Source organism: Salarias fasciatus, chromosome 6, assembly GCF_902148845.1.
Source record: "Salarias fasciatus chromosome 6, fSalaFa1.1, whole genome shotgun sequence".
Lineage (NCBI taxonomy): Eukaryota > Metazoa > Chordata > Actinopteri > Blenniiformes > Blenniidae > Salarias > Salarias fasciatus.
The window spans coordinates 13897374-13913038 of record NC_043750.1 but is presented as its reverse complement, the minus strand read 5'-3'; the positions used below and the strand labels follow the sequence as shown (position 1 = coordinate 13913038).

The window sequence follows — 15665 nt, the reverse complement described above, 5'->3', positions numbered from 1 at the left end:
CCCTCTCTTCCAGGGGCTCTTAAAGGAAAACATTGAGATAACAGCTGCCAGGGCCCCAGGGAGAGCAAGAGGAGGGAGAAAAGAGGTCAAACAGTAAAGAGAGCAGGAATCCAAGGTACAGCTGAAAGAGAAACACACACACACACACACACGCGCACACACACACAAGCAAAGATGGGAATGAAGCACACACGCACACTCATCCTGACTCACACCAATTGAAATGTAATGATATGAACATGACACTTCATACACCAACTTTGCAGCCCACTGTGTGCTTGAGCTTCTGTGTGTTTGTGAAATGTGTGACACAGAAATTACAGTGAGGAGGTGTTGTTAGCGGAATAAAAGAGATGCAGAAGGGAGAAGGGAGGAAGAGAAAGAAAGAGCGAGTAATAAAAAAAAAAAAAAGGACAGAGACAACTGTTCAGTGGACACCTGTCTTTTTCGCTCACGGGCTTGAGCGATGAACGGAGACAGCTGCAGGGACAATAAAGAAGAGTTGTTGGGGTTTTTTTTTTATGTACTTACCTCTCCCTCACTATTGCCTCTCTGCGTTTCTACTCCTCTCGCTTCAGAAACGTCTGAAGAGTTGAGGCAGAAGCGGCGCTCTAAACTGCTGCACAGACTAACACGTTGTACTCTATGTTCACATAGATTCTTCTGAGCATACATAATACATGGCAGAGCGCAGTTTCTGGCAGTGGCAGCTCTTGATGTTCAGGCTGCATGCACTTCTAGCTCTAGGCAGGAGAACAGATGCCACAACAACGGCGTACAATAACACGGCGCCGTTCATGCATCTCACCATGGCAAATCATAATTGTAGCGATGCAATCTGTACCCAGTATCTCGCTGTCATCTACGCCTGCTACACGAGTTTCAGTGTTTATATCCCTCACAGCCACGGGCTGACGAGTCCTAACAAGAGTCTGAAATGTCCTGACTGGACCGCTCGAGTAAACGGGTCAAGTAGAGTCCTCATCTGTTAGTAGTTGATTAACATTTAATGCTCGGTGACAGTGGCGCTCGCCGCGATGCCGTCTCGTGTACAGTGGAGCCCGAGCCTCAGCGGAGACGGGCAGCGGACGCGTACAGACCGAAGGATATGAAAAGATACCGAGATAAACACTCACCGACAACACGTTAGGATAGTACAGTCCCATCATCGTATTCCGCGCAACAACGCCGATTGTCGTGGCTCCTCTCTCCTCGCTCTCTCTCTCTCCGCTCCTCTTCTCACGCTGCCTCGCTCTCTCTCCCTCTCCGAGCCTGTGTCACCTCACCAGCTCAGTCTCTCTTGTCTGTCTCACAGATTCAAAATCTCCCTCTCTCTGCCCCCGCTCGCTCTGTCTGCCCTGCCAATCCCCTCCCCACCTCCACCTCCTCCTCCGCCTCCTCCTCCTCTGCTGGCCTCTGTCCCTGTCACTCTCCCTCAGTTGCTTACTTGCTTTCTTTTCTTTCCCCACTCCCTCTCTCTCTCTCGCTCCGTCTCCCACTCACTCTTTTCTTTCCCTCTCCCACTCGCTCCTTACTTTCCCTCTACCCCCAGCCTTCTGTTTTGCTGCTGTGCCCTTGCCTGCTCATCTCTTCTGTCTCTTCTCCAGTCCTCCTCCTCTCCTCCTCTCTCACCCAGATAGCCTGACGCCTCCCTCCTCCTACTCCTCTGCCTCTGTCACACCTGCAAACTTTCCCCTCCCCTCTGCTTCCCTCTCATGTCGCAGTCTCTCTCTCTCTCGCTCTCTCTCTCTCTCGCTCTGTGTGTCCCTCCCTCTCTCTTTCTCGCTATTCTCTTCTCCATGTAGGTGAGTTAACTGGGGCTGCTGGCACCACTGGGAGAGGAAAGGAAGAAGAGCAAGACTTTCCTTTTCTTTCCCTCTCCCCTTTCAGACGTGCACCTTTTTTTGCGCAAGCGGATAGATGATTTTTTTTTTTTTTTTTACATGTCGGCTTAACGCTGGAAGTATTTTTCTTTTTCTCTTCCAAAGTCACGACTGCAATCATGCCGGGTCAAACCTGGTCACATTTTCAAAGCACTGCGAGCCTCGCTGGAGTCTGAATATCATCACGTTAGCGTTAGGATCATTAGAGCTGCACTAATCAATAGTTTCATAATAACAAAGATTGAAAAGACGCCACCGGGGGCACCGAACGCGCCTTGAGCGGGAACTCTATCAGAGCAGTCAAACAAATGACCATCATTTCACATTCATTTCATCAGGCACTGTAATGACAGTGTACTCGTGCAGTCATCTGCTTTCAAATCCCAAAAAATGGAGCAAAATTTTAATTTATTGGGAGGAAATTACTGTCTTGTTCCAATCTTTGATTGAAATTTGAAACTGGAGTGAAAAATGGGTTCAGTGGCGATGCCAAAACGTGCCATATGCTTATACATATTTCCTTAAGATATTTCTAATTGTTTAATTTTTTCCCCCTCTCCATGCACGAATGCAACAAAAACAAAATAAAGTGTACATGGAATAATACGTTGAAGCAGAAAGTCCTGGATTTCTGCCAGCGTTGTACTACATGGCTCTGACTTTTGCTACAAGGTGCTTTTCTGGATTTTGTTTGCCAACGCCCACGGTCAGCTCTGAATTAGGCAATGTGGCTCAAAACTGTTGTGACACAATCGAGCGCAATGTAGTTTTTCTAGTCGACGTTTCAGTCCAGATACTTAAAATGAGACGGCAAAGAAAATGGCTATTTTACACATTTTAATAATGAAATGATACAAGGATTAACCTGACAGTGAGCAGTTTGTCATCTGGTTATTTTGGGGGTTGTTATAATGAAAACCCCTAAAAAGAGGACTGTAGTCAAGCAGAGTTGAGACACACTAAAAAAAAAACCCTTTTTCATAGCTTCAAAGAACAAATACCCAGGCGAAACATTTAGGCAGTGACAGCCTTTTAATAAGCTCCAACAACAAAAAAAGACTTAAAATCCATCCCTGTTGCAGCGCCTACGAGGCCAGAAAACACCTGTCATCCCGACTACTGCCTCCCTCTAAGCAGACGACAAATACTGCACGACTCTGGCGGCTCCGCGTCTTCGTCCTGTCACGCTGGAATAAAGCAATTTCACCTGATGATTTACCTCTTTATAAAAAGCCAAAAAAAAAAAAAAAAAAAAAAAAAAAAAAAACTCCTGTGGAATTACATCCGCAGTCAGATAAAGCCAGCTAAATTTCACATTCCATCTGCAGAGGGCTCGTCTCTGGCTTCACACGGGGCTTCAGCTACTCTCCAGGCTCTTCCTTCCTGGAGCCTTTGATCACATCATTCTCACTCTGCTGTTGACAGTTTAGCACCTCAGCGCTGAGGAAGCCTCCGCTGCCCGGCATTGTTTTCTTCCTCTCAAGTCTTATTTTCTCCTGGTCAGAGGCCAGTTCATACTTCCCAACCCCTCAAGCAGTCCTTGAATGACTTTATTCTATATCTCAACAAGAGTTTGTTCACACAAGCCAAAAACTTCTGGAGTTCTGCTCATTTGGAGGGAAACCATTCGAAGTCTCATCTCGCAGTGAAATCGAAGCCGCCTAATTGACTTCCAGGCTTCCGCAATATCCACTAGACGGTGAAAGGAAAAACAAGCTCCGCTCTCACACTGAAGCAAATTAAAGCCTCAAAAGAGAAGAAGTGAGACAGATAAAGTGCAGATATGCGGCCAGAGGTTGTTAGGCGTCACGGGGAGCGAGGGATGAAGAGATTACGGGCAGAGCAATGAGAGGATGAGTGGACCAACGGAGGCTGATCTAAGGATTAACCACATAAACTGAACAGCCTAATAACACAGTCAGCAGGCTAATAACAAAGCCCAGCAAACAGACTGCAGCCGTGCACACTCACACACACACACACACACACACGTACACACACACTGGAAATGTTTATTCCCATAATTTGATTTAAAGGATAAATTAATTAAATAAACTGAAACTAGCTTCAGTCATTTCAGCTTATAATTAAACAAAACTGGAACATTCCTGAGCGCTTTCATTTTTATGCGTGTAGTAATATTTACCAATTTTTATTTTCTTTTTATTTGTGTGTACCTGCTCATTTGAACCGGTGACTGGACCCCACAAGTGTAGCGTTGTCCCAGTTTTCAGGCCTCACAAAGACAGAAAAACACGACCACACATACAAAACGTGGAGGATTCGTTTTAATTGTGTGTTTGCTTGTGGGCAGAGAAAACTAGAGCATCATCATGTTTAAAAGGTGATCAAAGAAAAAAGAAAGTTATATTTACAAGCCGAGAGATGATTAATAATGCTTCTGATTATTGAGCATAAAAAGGAAAGTGGGCGGAGGGTAAGAATGGAAGAGTGAAGGTTGCAGAGGCATGTCTTCTTCTACACGACTGATAAATTATAATCTACACCCCCACCTTGTGGTTTAGAGAGCTTCACTGAGCAACAATAATGCTTCATGAACGCCGTATCCAGATAAAAAAGACATTTTGGAAGGATGGATTGAGGACACATTACACAACATGGATTTTTTTTTTTTTTTTTTTTTGTGTGTGTGTGATCGCACTTACCTGGCTATGAGACGGGTATCCATGATAACCGAGAGTCAAAGGATCGTTGTTCTGAAAGAAAAAAAGAGGAGACTTTTGTTCACGGTTTGTAAAGGAAAAATACAAGTCACTCGGTGTTGGGTTTATTACACAGAAACGCATTATTTCCAAATTGTCTCTGAATTTGACTTTCCGGTGGTGTGAGGGTTTGTGATTCCTAATCAAATTAACTCCATCGGCGACACACTGCTGCTATCTCCACGCTCCCCCTCTCTCCTCCAGAGTTTTCCACCCGGCAGATCTTTTGTCCGCTTGTAAAGACGTGATAACGGGGGCGGGTGAGATCATGCGAGGAGGAGATGAAAGACAGGGTAGGAAGAACGAGTGTCACCACGGCTCTTAAATCATAAATAGGTCAGGAGTGTCAGCGAGCATGAAGCCCATTGGTGTGAAATGCGATCATGAGCCCTGATGCAATCTCCGACACATTCCTCTCAATGTTCTGGCTGCGCGGAGCAGAAACGGATACATCAAACATCTGGTGAGTAATTACAGTAAAACAAGATGCGGGCGTGGGGGTGGGGGGGGCTCCTTCTGTACGGAGCCAGATATTAAACAGAAATCACGTTTCTGGGCCCTAAAATAGTTTGTAACTCACTTTATTCAAACTCATAACACTGTGTTCTGGCTTTTATGCTAATGTATTCCATTAAAAAAGAGCTTTTCACTGCAATTACAACACATTCTGGGGTGGGGTGGGGGGGCATCTTCGCCCGTCTCTGACTTCATATCACTAGATTAGAAAACAACTGGGCTCCTCCCTCGTCTCTCCGTCCTTCCCCTCTGATCTCCCTTTCATCTGGAACCAATGTCCCTCGTCTGCTCCGTCCCCGGGGGGAATACTTTGCTCTGTGCGCTTCGCAGCTTGAGTTCGCCTGATTAATACTGTAGCCATCCAACTCTGGACCCCGCGGGGGCCATTTCACTAAAACTAAGCACAACGCTTCAAATGTGAGAGGCTCGGCCGAGCGGGAGGGAGCAGGAAGTGTCTCCGGGATTGAAAAACGCAGTTTGTGAGTCTATCTCAGAGCCAAGAATGTACTTAGAGAACTGGCTTTGGGAGGTAGAAGCTCTAAATAATGAATCACCTCTTAGAGGCTTGAATAACATGAATAAAGTATAAACCGTATTGTACGGCGAGGACGAACTCCAGATGCAACGCACTGGAGGTATGGAGAGGCAAGGCGAGACCAAACGAGAGGAGACGCATGGCGCGGTGCACTGCGTCAAAGTGAAGGGGCGAGGTTGATAAAATACAGACATCTGGAAACATCTGGAGAGAGAGAGAGAGAGAGAGAGAGAGAGAGAGAAAGAAAAGGAAGGAGCGAGAGAGAGAGAGAGAGGGAGAGGAAATGGACAGCAATAAGAAAAATAAAAAAAAGAGATGGAGGGAGCAAAGACAATGACTCATACATGAGCGGAGTCATGTGCTTAATTTCCTTAAGGAACTGGGCGGGAAGAGAAGGGGGCGGGGGCCGAGGGGGCCACGGAGGCAGCTTAAGACGAGAGTCTTGGTCTCACTTTCAGCACCACAGTCACTTGCAAAAAGGTTCTGTACGGAGTGCGGTTAATCAAAGCCCTCCCTTATCTTTTTCTCTTCACTGTTTATCTGTGACAAGCGCGGCTGATTCCTGACTTGGGGGCAGCGATGGTAATGATTCTGAGGGAGGGGCGGCGAAGACAACAGAGGGGAACTGCAGGGAAAGACCCTGGTGAGTGACTAGGAGAAAGTAAGAAAATGACCTGGAGTCAACAGATGGCAGGGAGGGGAGGAGGAGTGGAGGGGAGGAGGGGGGCAGATAAGCTCAGGAGGAGGGGAGGGAACAGTAGCAGAGCTTTATTAACTGAATATAAGAAGAAAGGGAAGATAAGGCTCCGAGTTTCCACGTCGCGTCGTCGACTTTACACAGCAACAGTAATCTGTCCGACACACAAACCTCGCTACTCCTCTCCAAAAACCACAGGTGGTGCCAGGTGTGCACGTGAGCGATTGTTTTGTGTATGTGCGATGCCTAATTTGGTCTTAAGACTTGTGTCTATTCCTATCGTGCCGTGGGACTCCTGCGCTTCCGAGGAGAGGGAAAAATAGGAACCACATTTCAGTGCTTAGAGAATCATCCTACCAAACTGCAAAGCAGGGCACTCCATGCACTCAAGAGGATGTGAATCCATTTCTATCACAGAGCACTTAGGTGCTAAGCCTACGAACCGTCAGCCGGGGGGATCTGAAGTTTATTTTCCCCTCCGCATGCCTCACATCCCTCCGACTTTCCGCAGTGAAGCGACACGCGCACTTTTTCACGAAGATGCTGACTGGAATCAGTGGATTTTGGAAGCGGGCTCGACAGCTCCTGCATAAAGATAATCATATAGCGGCGCCAGCTGCCAAATCACATCCTACATAATGAAACTGATGTCAGCTGCACCCGCGCGCATCTGAAATTAAAACTGTTTTTTTTTTTTTTTATCCCCCAATTTATTCCAGATCTGATAAGCGAGAATTAGTGTTTGCTTGTAATTATTTACCGCACGGCATAATTGGCCGTAATAATGTTTCAACATCATTGCTTCATTTCAGCATCACTCCAGCGAAGCTCCAAACGCAGAGTGGACTGCTGGGAACAATGGAGGAGCATGGAAATGGGGAAGAGTGACTCTGATGGCAATGTTGGACACCGCTGGACATTTTAGCAAGAATCTGTTAGATGCGATTGTAAGAGGAAGACAAAATGACGTACAATTAAGGTGTGCTGGCAAAACGACAGGACACTGTTCAGTTCCTATATTTTCATTGGTAGGGCTGTCTGTTTGGATTAATCAAACTACGATCTTGATTTGGCCAAAGGTTTGTCTTAAAGTAGGAACAGTGTCTTTATAGCATTTCTGCTTGTAAAAATAATGAAACCGTTAATTAACATTAAACTACTTGACTTATACCTGCAGAAATAATTAACCTTTGCAATAATTCAAATTATAATTATTGTTTTCGACATATTATTCAGCACCTATAGGATATGGATACTGATATATTTAGTTGAAAAATTACATGGCATAGCACATGCTCCAGCTTTAGCTGTGCAGACTGTAGAATTAATAATCATATAAAAAGAACAATTAAAAAGTAAATTGCTTAATTTGGCACAGTTGTAGAAGTCCATGCAGCTGCATCATAATTACCAGCATGTTAGCTGAATATTAAAAAAAAAACAATTGAGGAAAGATGAATTAAATTATATTCAAATCAAGCAGTGACAACAGGAAAATGTTAATATTCATGTGATATATTTACAAATAATATATTTTAATTTGCACAATTGAGACCAAGAGTCTTGTTCACTTGATATTGGTGGCTTTAAAAAAGAAAAAAAAAAGGATAAATGAAAGAATCATGTGAGTTGGGTGAAATATAATTTAATATATAAATATACTTACGGCAAATATTTTACTGTTGGCCCTAAAAACTTTGAAAACTTTTTACTGGATTTAATGTTTTACTCCGATTCTTATTCCTTTTAAATGTTTCTGAAGTCTTTCTGGCTGGGAAAATATTCCTGTACTCAAGTGAAAGAAATTAAGAGTTTGATTTTCTTCAACGTGAAACTGCTTATTCACAAATATTAAAATGAATTCCTTTACTTCTAAATAGGCATAAATCAATAAACTACTATCCGCAGAATTACTTTAGGAGAAACAGACCACTTAAAGAGCGGCTGATATATGAGAAAAACTACAGTTTAAACACTTGAAACCTTCCCTGGAGCAAGGTCCTAAAATGTGCTGGAGTCTCTCAAAGACGAATCAGTCAACGGACCGCTGGCAATTTATCACAGGAAAGCAGGGGCCTGAAAACTAAACAAATATTCTCAATCGGCCGTGAGAGTACATTTTTCTTCCTGACGTTTTTCATACCATTCCAGTAGCGGGGATGAGATGAAAGCACAGAGGGGTGATCCACCTACATTAATGTCCTAGTCAAGTCATTTGTCCTCGGCGCTGTCACCCCAGGCAGGACCTTATTAGGTTAGAGAGAGTCCGGGTTCCTGCGCCGCGCGACAACAACACACGGGCTGCTCAGCAGCCGGTCAGACGGATATCGAAGCCGACAACCTCATCTCAACATTTCCCAAAATTTGAGTCAGGCTGAAAATTGCAGGGTGTTGTTGTGAACGCCCCCCCTCTCCCCTCCTCCACCCCACCCGCCACTGGCTGCCCTGAACGGTGCAGGACTTTCCCGCTGCTGCACTGGAAAGCCGACAACATTGATTGGGAACTAGTCAGTGAGCACAATATTCAAAAAAATGCATTTAATACATAAACATACTTATTTGATCACTACTTTTTAAATCATACGTTACTTCTGAGGGTCACATGGAGCTGTGAGGGTCAACACACTCCACCCACAGCACCAACAGAGCCTCTTCCAATCCTGCTGGGCTCCTGTGTGGAGGAAGGGTTCTTTTTTTTTTTAATCATGTCAGTTTTTATCAGGTACTCTGGTTTCCTCCCACAGTCCAAAAACATGCGTTTGAGGATAATTAGTGACTCTAAATTACCCGTAGGTGTGAACGTGCGTCACCGTCTTGTGTCGTCTCCAGTCCTGTGAAGGACTGTTGACTAGTCCTGGGTGGAGCTCGTCTTCACCCAGAGTCACCTCAGAGCCTGGACAGCATGATTTGAATAAAATTACATCGAAGATGGCAGGAAGTCCCTGCCCACAATTTTATATCCACATTTGTTTCCCATCATAATTTGGATCCATATAATAGTTTGGTTTTTTTTTTCCAAAATTAGCTGAATCAAATATCTACCACTGATGATGCACTGATTTGATTGGTTTTAGAGAACAGTGCTTCAGCTTGATTGTTTTAACAATTCTGTTCAATTTAAGTAATATTTTAATTCACATTTTTTGATGACCTTTATTTTAGCAGGCAACATTTTTTGAGACTCCTTTACAGAATTGAAAATGTACAGTAGTTTTGATTGACTGCCAGTCTTCAGTCCTCTGTCCACCTCCGCCATGGGACGAAGCCAGTGTCCGTGCAGATCAGGGGGTTAACGTCTGAGAGCAGCAGTGAACATTTGAACTCTACTGCTGGATGCACCCGGCGTTTTCCTTCCACGAGCTTTATTTGCTCGCATTAGCTGAGCATTCAGTCATCCGGCGCACACTGCAGTGATTTATAAATGCTCTGCTGCTCTGTGAAAAACTTTGCAGATTTGCCTCGACAGAGCCCCCCCCCCCCCCCCCCCCCCTCCTCCTCACCCCCCCTTGCCCCCCGGCTCCTCTGCACAGTGATGGCATCGCACTCTGCTGGGAAAAACAGCAGCGTCGATAAACACATTGGAAGGATCCCACTATGAAGCTGCAGTTGTGCAGAATGGACCTCTCTCTACTGAAACCACATCCCAGTATGTTGCTTCTGAAGCAGGTCAAAGTTCAACACTTGCCATGATGTCAACAAAAAGCCCCCCTTACCCCCCCCAAAAAAAAAAAAAAAAAAATCAAGGGTGGAAGGGATTCAGGAAGGGAGACATCGGGCTCTATGGGAGCCAGGGTGCTGCTCGCTGTCAGATTTTCCATCCTCTGAAGATTAGCTTCGCAGACGCACTTTTCTGCAGTTTTATAGATGTTTCTTGGAAAGTGAAGAGCTGGAGCTCTCAGAAGCAGGAAAACTCAACGTCACTCAACCCAATTTGTTTCCAGAATATTAATGGTGTCACCGGGTTAGAGGAATAAAAATACGTCACAGCGGTTCAAACACACACACACACACACACACAGACACACACACTGAGATGGAGGGAAAGAGTTGGTGGTGAGGCATAGACCACAGTGGGGGGGAAAAGGTCTGCTCAGAATATTTTTAAAGGTCAGCCTCTAATTGACACCCTTCGTTGCTTTTCAGAGTATAAAAAATAAATTTAGGGCTGTGACAGCAACCCATTTTTTTTAATATGTGCACATGCTGTTTTTCAATTACCTAAACTACTTTAGTCTACAAAAACAGTCAGCAATTAGTATATTTTGAAAACCCAACGTCGTATTTAGTGGAGTGTTTCTAAACAGCTAATATTAAAAGTATAACACTAAAATAAGAAAATTTGTGTTTTTATGTAAAAATTTGGTCATTTTTAGTGCTCTCATCAGAGGAGCTCCACAGGAACTATTTATTTTTGATATCAAGTGTACAAATGTGTAGATGAGCATCCTGCAAATCCTTTGCCTTAAATAAGGATCTCAGAGATCAGTGTGGTTATAATGCCCCCTCCAGTATGAGATGTGATCCCATTAGCTGGAAACAAAGCCTCTTTACTGCCACTGATAGGGCAAATCTGTTCTGCGTGAACTGAGAGGGGGGGTGGGGGGGCAAATCTCCCACTCTCATTTCCGGACTGTCCAGCCAGTTCACGTTCAATACATTTTAGAAGCTGAAGCTATTGATCTGTGCATCTCCCCCTTCCCCCCCCCCCCCCCCCCCCCCCCCCCCCCGCACACACACACACACACACACACACATACACACACACACACACACAAACACACACTCTTCCACTTGCATCTGTTTGTAAGTGCATTACATTTCCCAGCCTGTCTGTCAGCACTCAGCGGGCAGCATGACGACGTAAAGCCGGCCATTTAGTTTTCCAAACAGCAGCAAACAGGCCACTTCACCTCCATTACTGGTGCTTTCAGTGACTGAGAAATAGCTTTCCGTCTTCCATTGGGGCACTTCACCCTACATAATCCACGCTAATGATATCCTGAGCATCCTCCTGCACTCCTGCGATTCTCTATTAGCAACAATATTTGACCATTTTTGGGTCATTGGCGGTAAAAACAGCAAATTGATTCGCTAACACTGAGAGAAAAAAAGGTTAATAGAGTGCACAGGTTATTTTAAACCAAGCAGTGGTTATGTTGAGAAAACCAAGAGGTCTGGGGATCAAGGTAATTACATTTATTAGGTTTGTACTGATTGTTCCCCAATAAAACCAGGAGTCCTTATTTACCACCAAAACCCCTCAATCTGCCCTGCCCCCCCTCCAGGATGAAACACTGACATCCACTCCCATTGTGAAACAAATGTCTTTGCCACATGGCAATGTTTTGTTTTTAACCCTTTTTTTTTTTTGCATGATGAAAGGTCAGGTTTGTTTACATCCTCCATCCTCTGTCAGCACTGTTGTGGATTCAGTATTTTCATACACTACAAGCTGTTTTTAGAAGATTTTGTTGTATGCACTGCAGTGTAGCAGCCCAGTGAACACAATGAACTAGATTACTGCAATTCCCCCTAAAAGTAGCTATTTCAGTGGCAAAATTGGAGGAAACCGTTGGGTGAACGCCACGAATCCCATTGTTACAAATCCAGTTCCCTCTACTACTGAATTGCAGCCATGCACATCTGAAATGTGGTGGTATTTCCTGCACAGCTGGTTAAGGACTGAGCAGAGTAGTATATGGTGGGCCTGCTGCTGCAGCGATAGCTGGAACTATCACGCGGCCAAGTGAGCAGATTGCGAATATAACCACAACAGAAACTTGGGAGACAAATTCGGAGGATCGGCATGCGCCAGTAGATCAGCGCCGAGTCGTGCATGCTTTACTGTATTTGGACAAAAATAAAAGATAACCCCCCCCTACCCAACTCCTCACCTGGCCAACCTCGCCGATCCCTCCGGTGCCGTCGATGCGGGGACGCTTGCACTCGGCGCCGGCCGAGTCCACCAGAGCGGCCGCCGTCTGCGCGTCGGGCTCCGGGTCTCCGCGCTTCATGCCCCGCACCGCCGCGGGAGCGCCGCCCGGGTTAGGATGCACCCCGGCCATGGAGTCCAGCTCTCTGTCCCGGTCGATGAGACCGCGGGACACGGGCAGCATGATGGATGCAACGTCGGTCGACATTAACATTTAAAAATCTTGGTTTGTTCCCTTCCTTCAGCTGAAGTAATACTGAGCACCTCTGTGCGTAAAAACCGGACGGAGGATTAAAATCAGCCTTTCGAAGCCAAGCGGCGTTCCCTGTGTATTTTATTAATACTGGGCCTTTTGTTTGAGCCCCTGAAGAGTTGATGTATCTGGAAATGTTTCGGCTTTCTGGATTCAAATAAAAACCACACCAAAATCGCCAAATTGCCCTTGTTTTTAACACTCACGCCGCGTAATTCTAAGCGTCCCTTTCGACACAAGGCAGGTTTATCGGGCTAATTTCCAGCTATGAAGCCCCTCTGTCTGCTGACCGTGTATTTATTTACTGCGGGGCTGCCTCAGAGGCCTACGTTATTTCAGATCATAACAAACCAATTAAACAAACACCGATCAACACAATGGCTCCAGAGCTCAGTCTACCGCCCAGTTTCCATTTGCCCTCTTTTTTTTTTAACCCCTCTTCCAGAGCCGTGTTTCTTTAAGAGCACAACATGAACAGCCTACCGCAACCTCAAGACGAAAAAACCCCTCAACATGTCTTCCCTGTCGCCTTTTCCCTCCCTGTTAGCCACAGAGCAGAGGTTCACTGAAAGTCAATCCTCCTCAGGAGCTCTCTTCCCATGTTAGTCCGCAAGTCTGCGCGTAACGCCAAAAAAAAAAAAAAAAAAAAAAACAAATTCCCCCCCCTCAAAAAAAAAAAAAAAAAAAAAAAAAAAAACAACCAAAGGACGGACGCACGGACGGACTCAGAGGCTGCGGTGTTTCCTTCGCCCCCCCTCCTTTTCCCTCTCTCTCTCTCTTTGGCTTATTATTTTCTGTGCTCGCTCCGTTTTCCCGGTGTGTTCATGTAGCGTGTGTGTTACAGAAAGGAAATTGTCCTCCCTCCTCCTCCTCCTCCTCTCTTGGTGTAGTCATTCCCCTCCTCCTATCTTCCGCTCTGCCTTTGAACGCGGCGCCGGGCAGCCATGCAGCCTGCAGATACACGCAGCGTGCCGCAGTGCTTCCATACATTTCACCGAGGGGAGGTGTGTGCGAATCCATGCGTGCGTGCGCGCGCGCGCTCGGGGGGTGGAGGGGGGGGGGGGTGTCTTGTGGCTCAGGGGGACAGCCGTGCTCTTACAGACCACCCCCCCTACCCGCAGCTCCTTTTGTGCTCTTTACATTATCTACTTGTGCGTAATTCTCCAAAATGAAAGCGCTTTAATGCGCGGCTCTTCCGTCAAGCGGTGGTCACATTAGGTGGCTGAATATTAATAGGGTGGGCTGCAGCGCTGGAAGATTTCATGCCTTACTCATTACACAACCCATACAGGCCAAGGTCTTCACACAGACACACTCAAGCCCAGCTGTGAGTCATGCAGCATGGAAAAGCTTATGTTCCTCTGGCATTTTTATTGCTTGGATGACACCCAGTGGTCACAGGGTACCATGAGAGGAAAATGCTTCATTTCAAAGACTGCTTAGAGGGAGCAAATTACAAAACAGGCAAATGGTGATCGGGAAAACCCTAATTTCACTGTGCAAAGCTTAGGAGTGTGTTGACTCACCACTCCGCCTCCACGCACAATCTTCTTCACTGTTATGTTGCTAAAGCACCTTTAAATACTCATTTTTTTCATGAACATGTTTTAGATGTAATTGCAATGTTGTTGCACAAAAATATGAAAAATCAACTCATGCAAGTTGAGAGGGTCCCTGTATCAGTACTCAATTTAACATTGTATCTAATATAATGTTGCAGATGTGTAAATATAAATTCATTTAAAAAAAAAAAGCCTTTAGCATGCTGCTGAATTAACTGTTTGAAGGGTCTAGTTCAAATAATTTGTCACTTTTCAGGGTCTGGGCCAAGTGTTCTGGTTCAAAGTTTATCCTTAATACTTTTGATTGATGAAGTCTGTTCAGTCTGTTTAAAAAAAAAAAAAAAAAAACCCTGGTGTGATTTGATGAGTTCAAGCGTTCTAAATGGTATAAAGTCTTTAAGAATGTTTGAAGTTGTTTGAAGGATCCAGTTAAGTTTAAAAGCAAGCTGAACTCATTCAAAAAAATCAATTTTTTTGAAAGAGTAGAAAGTACTTTGTTTCAATGAAATCTAGAACTGGACTCTTAATCCGTTTCTGCCTGAAAAGAGTCAAGTGTATGTTGAAGGTCGGGTCCAAAAATTTGAGGCCAAATTTAAAGTTTGAAGCCATTTTAAAGATTCTTGGTATGGATTATAAGTATGTATACATACACTTCTATTTCAAGTGATCATGTCTGTAAGAATCCTGGTCTGTTTATAAGAGCCAAGATCTTCTAAGAAGTTTCTCCCCCCCATTGCTTTCTTTAAGGACGAAACTGATTAATATAAAGTGTTTTTTTCTGTCGGAATAAAGGTTAAACATGTCTTTATATACCGTTGTATGAAAACGTGAGTAAAAGTGAGTTTCCACACTGGTTATGTAGAGACGGTGTCAGAGATTACATTAAGTCATTTCCTGGATTCTACTCTCCGCTTCATTAGTCTCATAGGCCACAAATTGTTATTCCGCTTCATTCCCACTCCATTTTGAGCACTAATCAATTGATTCAGGGTTTTTTCCCCCCTCTATTTAAATTGTATTTTGTGGAGTACTCAAAATAAATAATGTTGTAATTGAGCTTTAGAGGTGCCAGTAGTCACTCTTGGCACACAGCGAGCTGAACAGTTTTAGTTTAATGGGCTACAGCCAGCATCCTTAGTCTGCAGAAAATGATCAGAAATTGTGTGAATGTATGTCCACAGACCATTGGAGGTAAATGTAATTTAGTTTGGCATCGCTCCCACCGAGTTTAAGATTCACAGCTGTATCCATTTATTCTCACCTCCATTCAGACGTTTCCCCAGACTCAGTTTGGTTGACAAAGCTTTAAGCAGGACTGATGCGCGAAACCAAGCTCAAACCATCAAGATCCCCCTTGAATCGTCCTCTAGATCAGCGGCACAGTTTACCTAGTAAAGCAAAGGATTGAGGTTCACAGGACTGAAATATCAAATATGCTGCATTTCAACCACCACAAGGGTGCGGAGGCCAACTAAAGCACGGAACAGAATTTATAAGACCGTCCTGCCTTGGTCTTACATGGTATATGGAGCTAAAATCGATAAATCATTACCACAGTTATAAT

The 15665-nt window shown here is 44.7% G+C and overlaps 1 protein-coding gene across 4 annotated transcripts in view; it reads right to left on the bottom strand.

Moving 5' to 3' along the window:
- Positions 1–13413, bottom strand: part of rbfox2 (RNA binding fox-1 homolog 2) — a 34597-nt gene extending 21184 nt beyond the window's left edge. For 2 of the 4 annotated variants that reach the window (XM_030095211.1, XM_030095212.1), the window contains exons 1-2: positions 12249–13412; positions 4550–4600 (exon numbers count right to left, since the gene is read on the bottom strand). In XM_030095211.1, the coding sequence (XP_029951071.1) occupies positions 4550–4600; positions 12249–12500 (303 nt within the window). In that variant the 5' untranslated portion in view covers positions 12501–13412. Of the gene's footprint in view, positions 1–1136; positions 1365–4549; positions 4601–12248 lie in introns of those variants that run through there. The other 2 variants (XM_030095213.1, XM_030095214.1) reach the window with 2 other exon arrangements.
- Positions 13414–15665: the final 2252 nt, after the last annotated feature.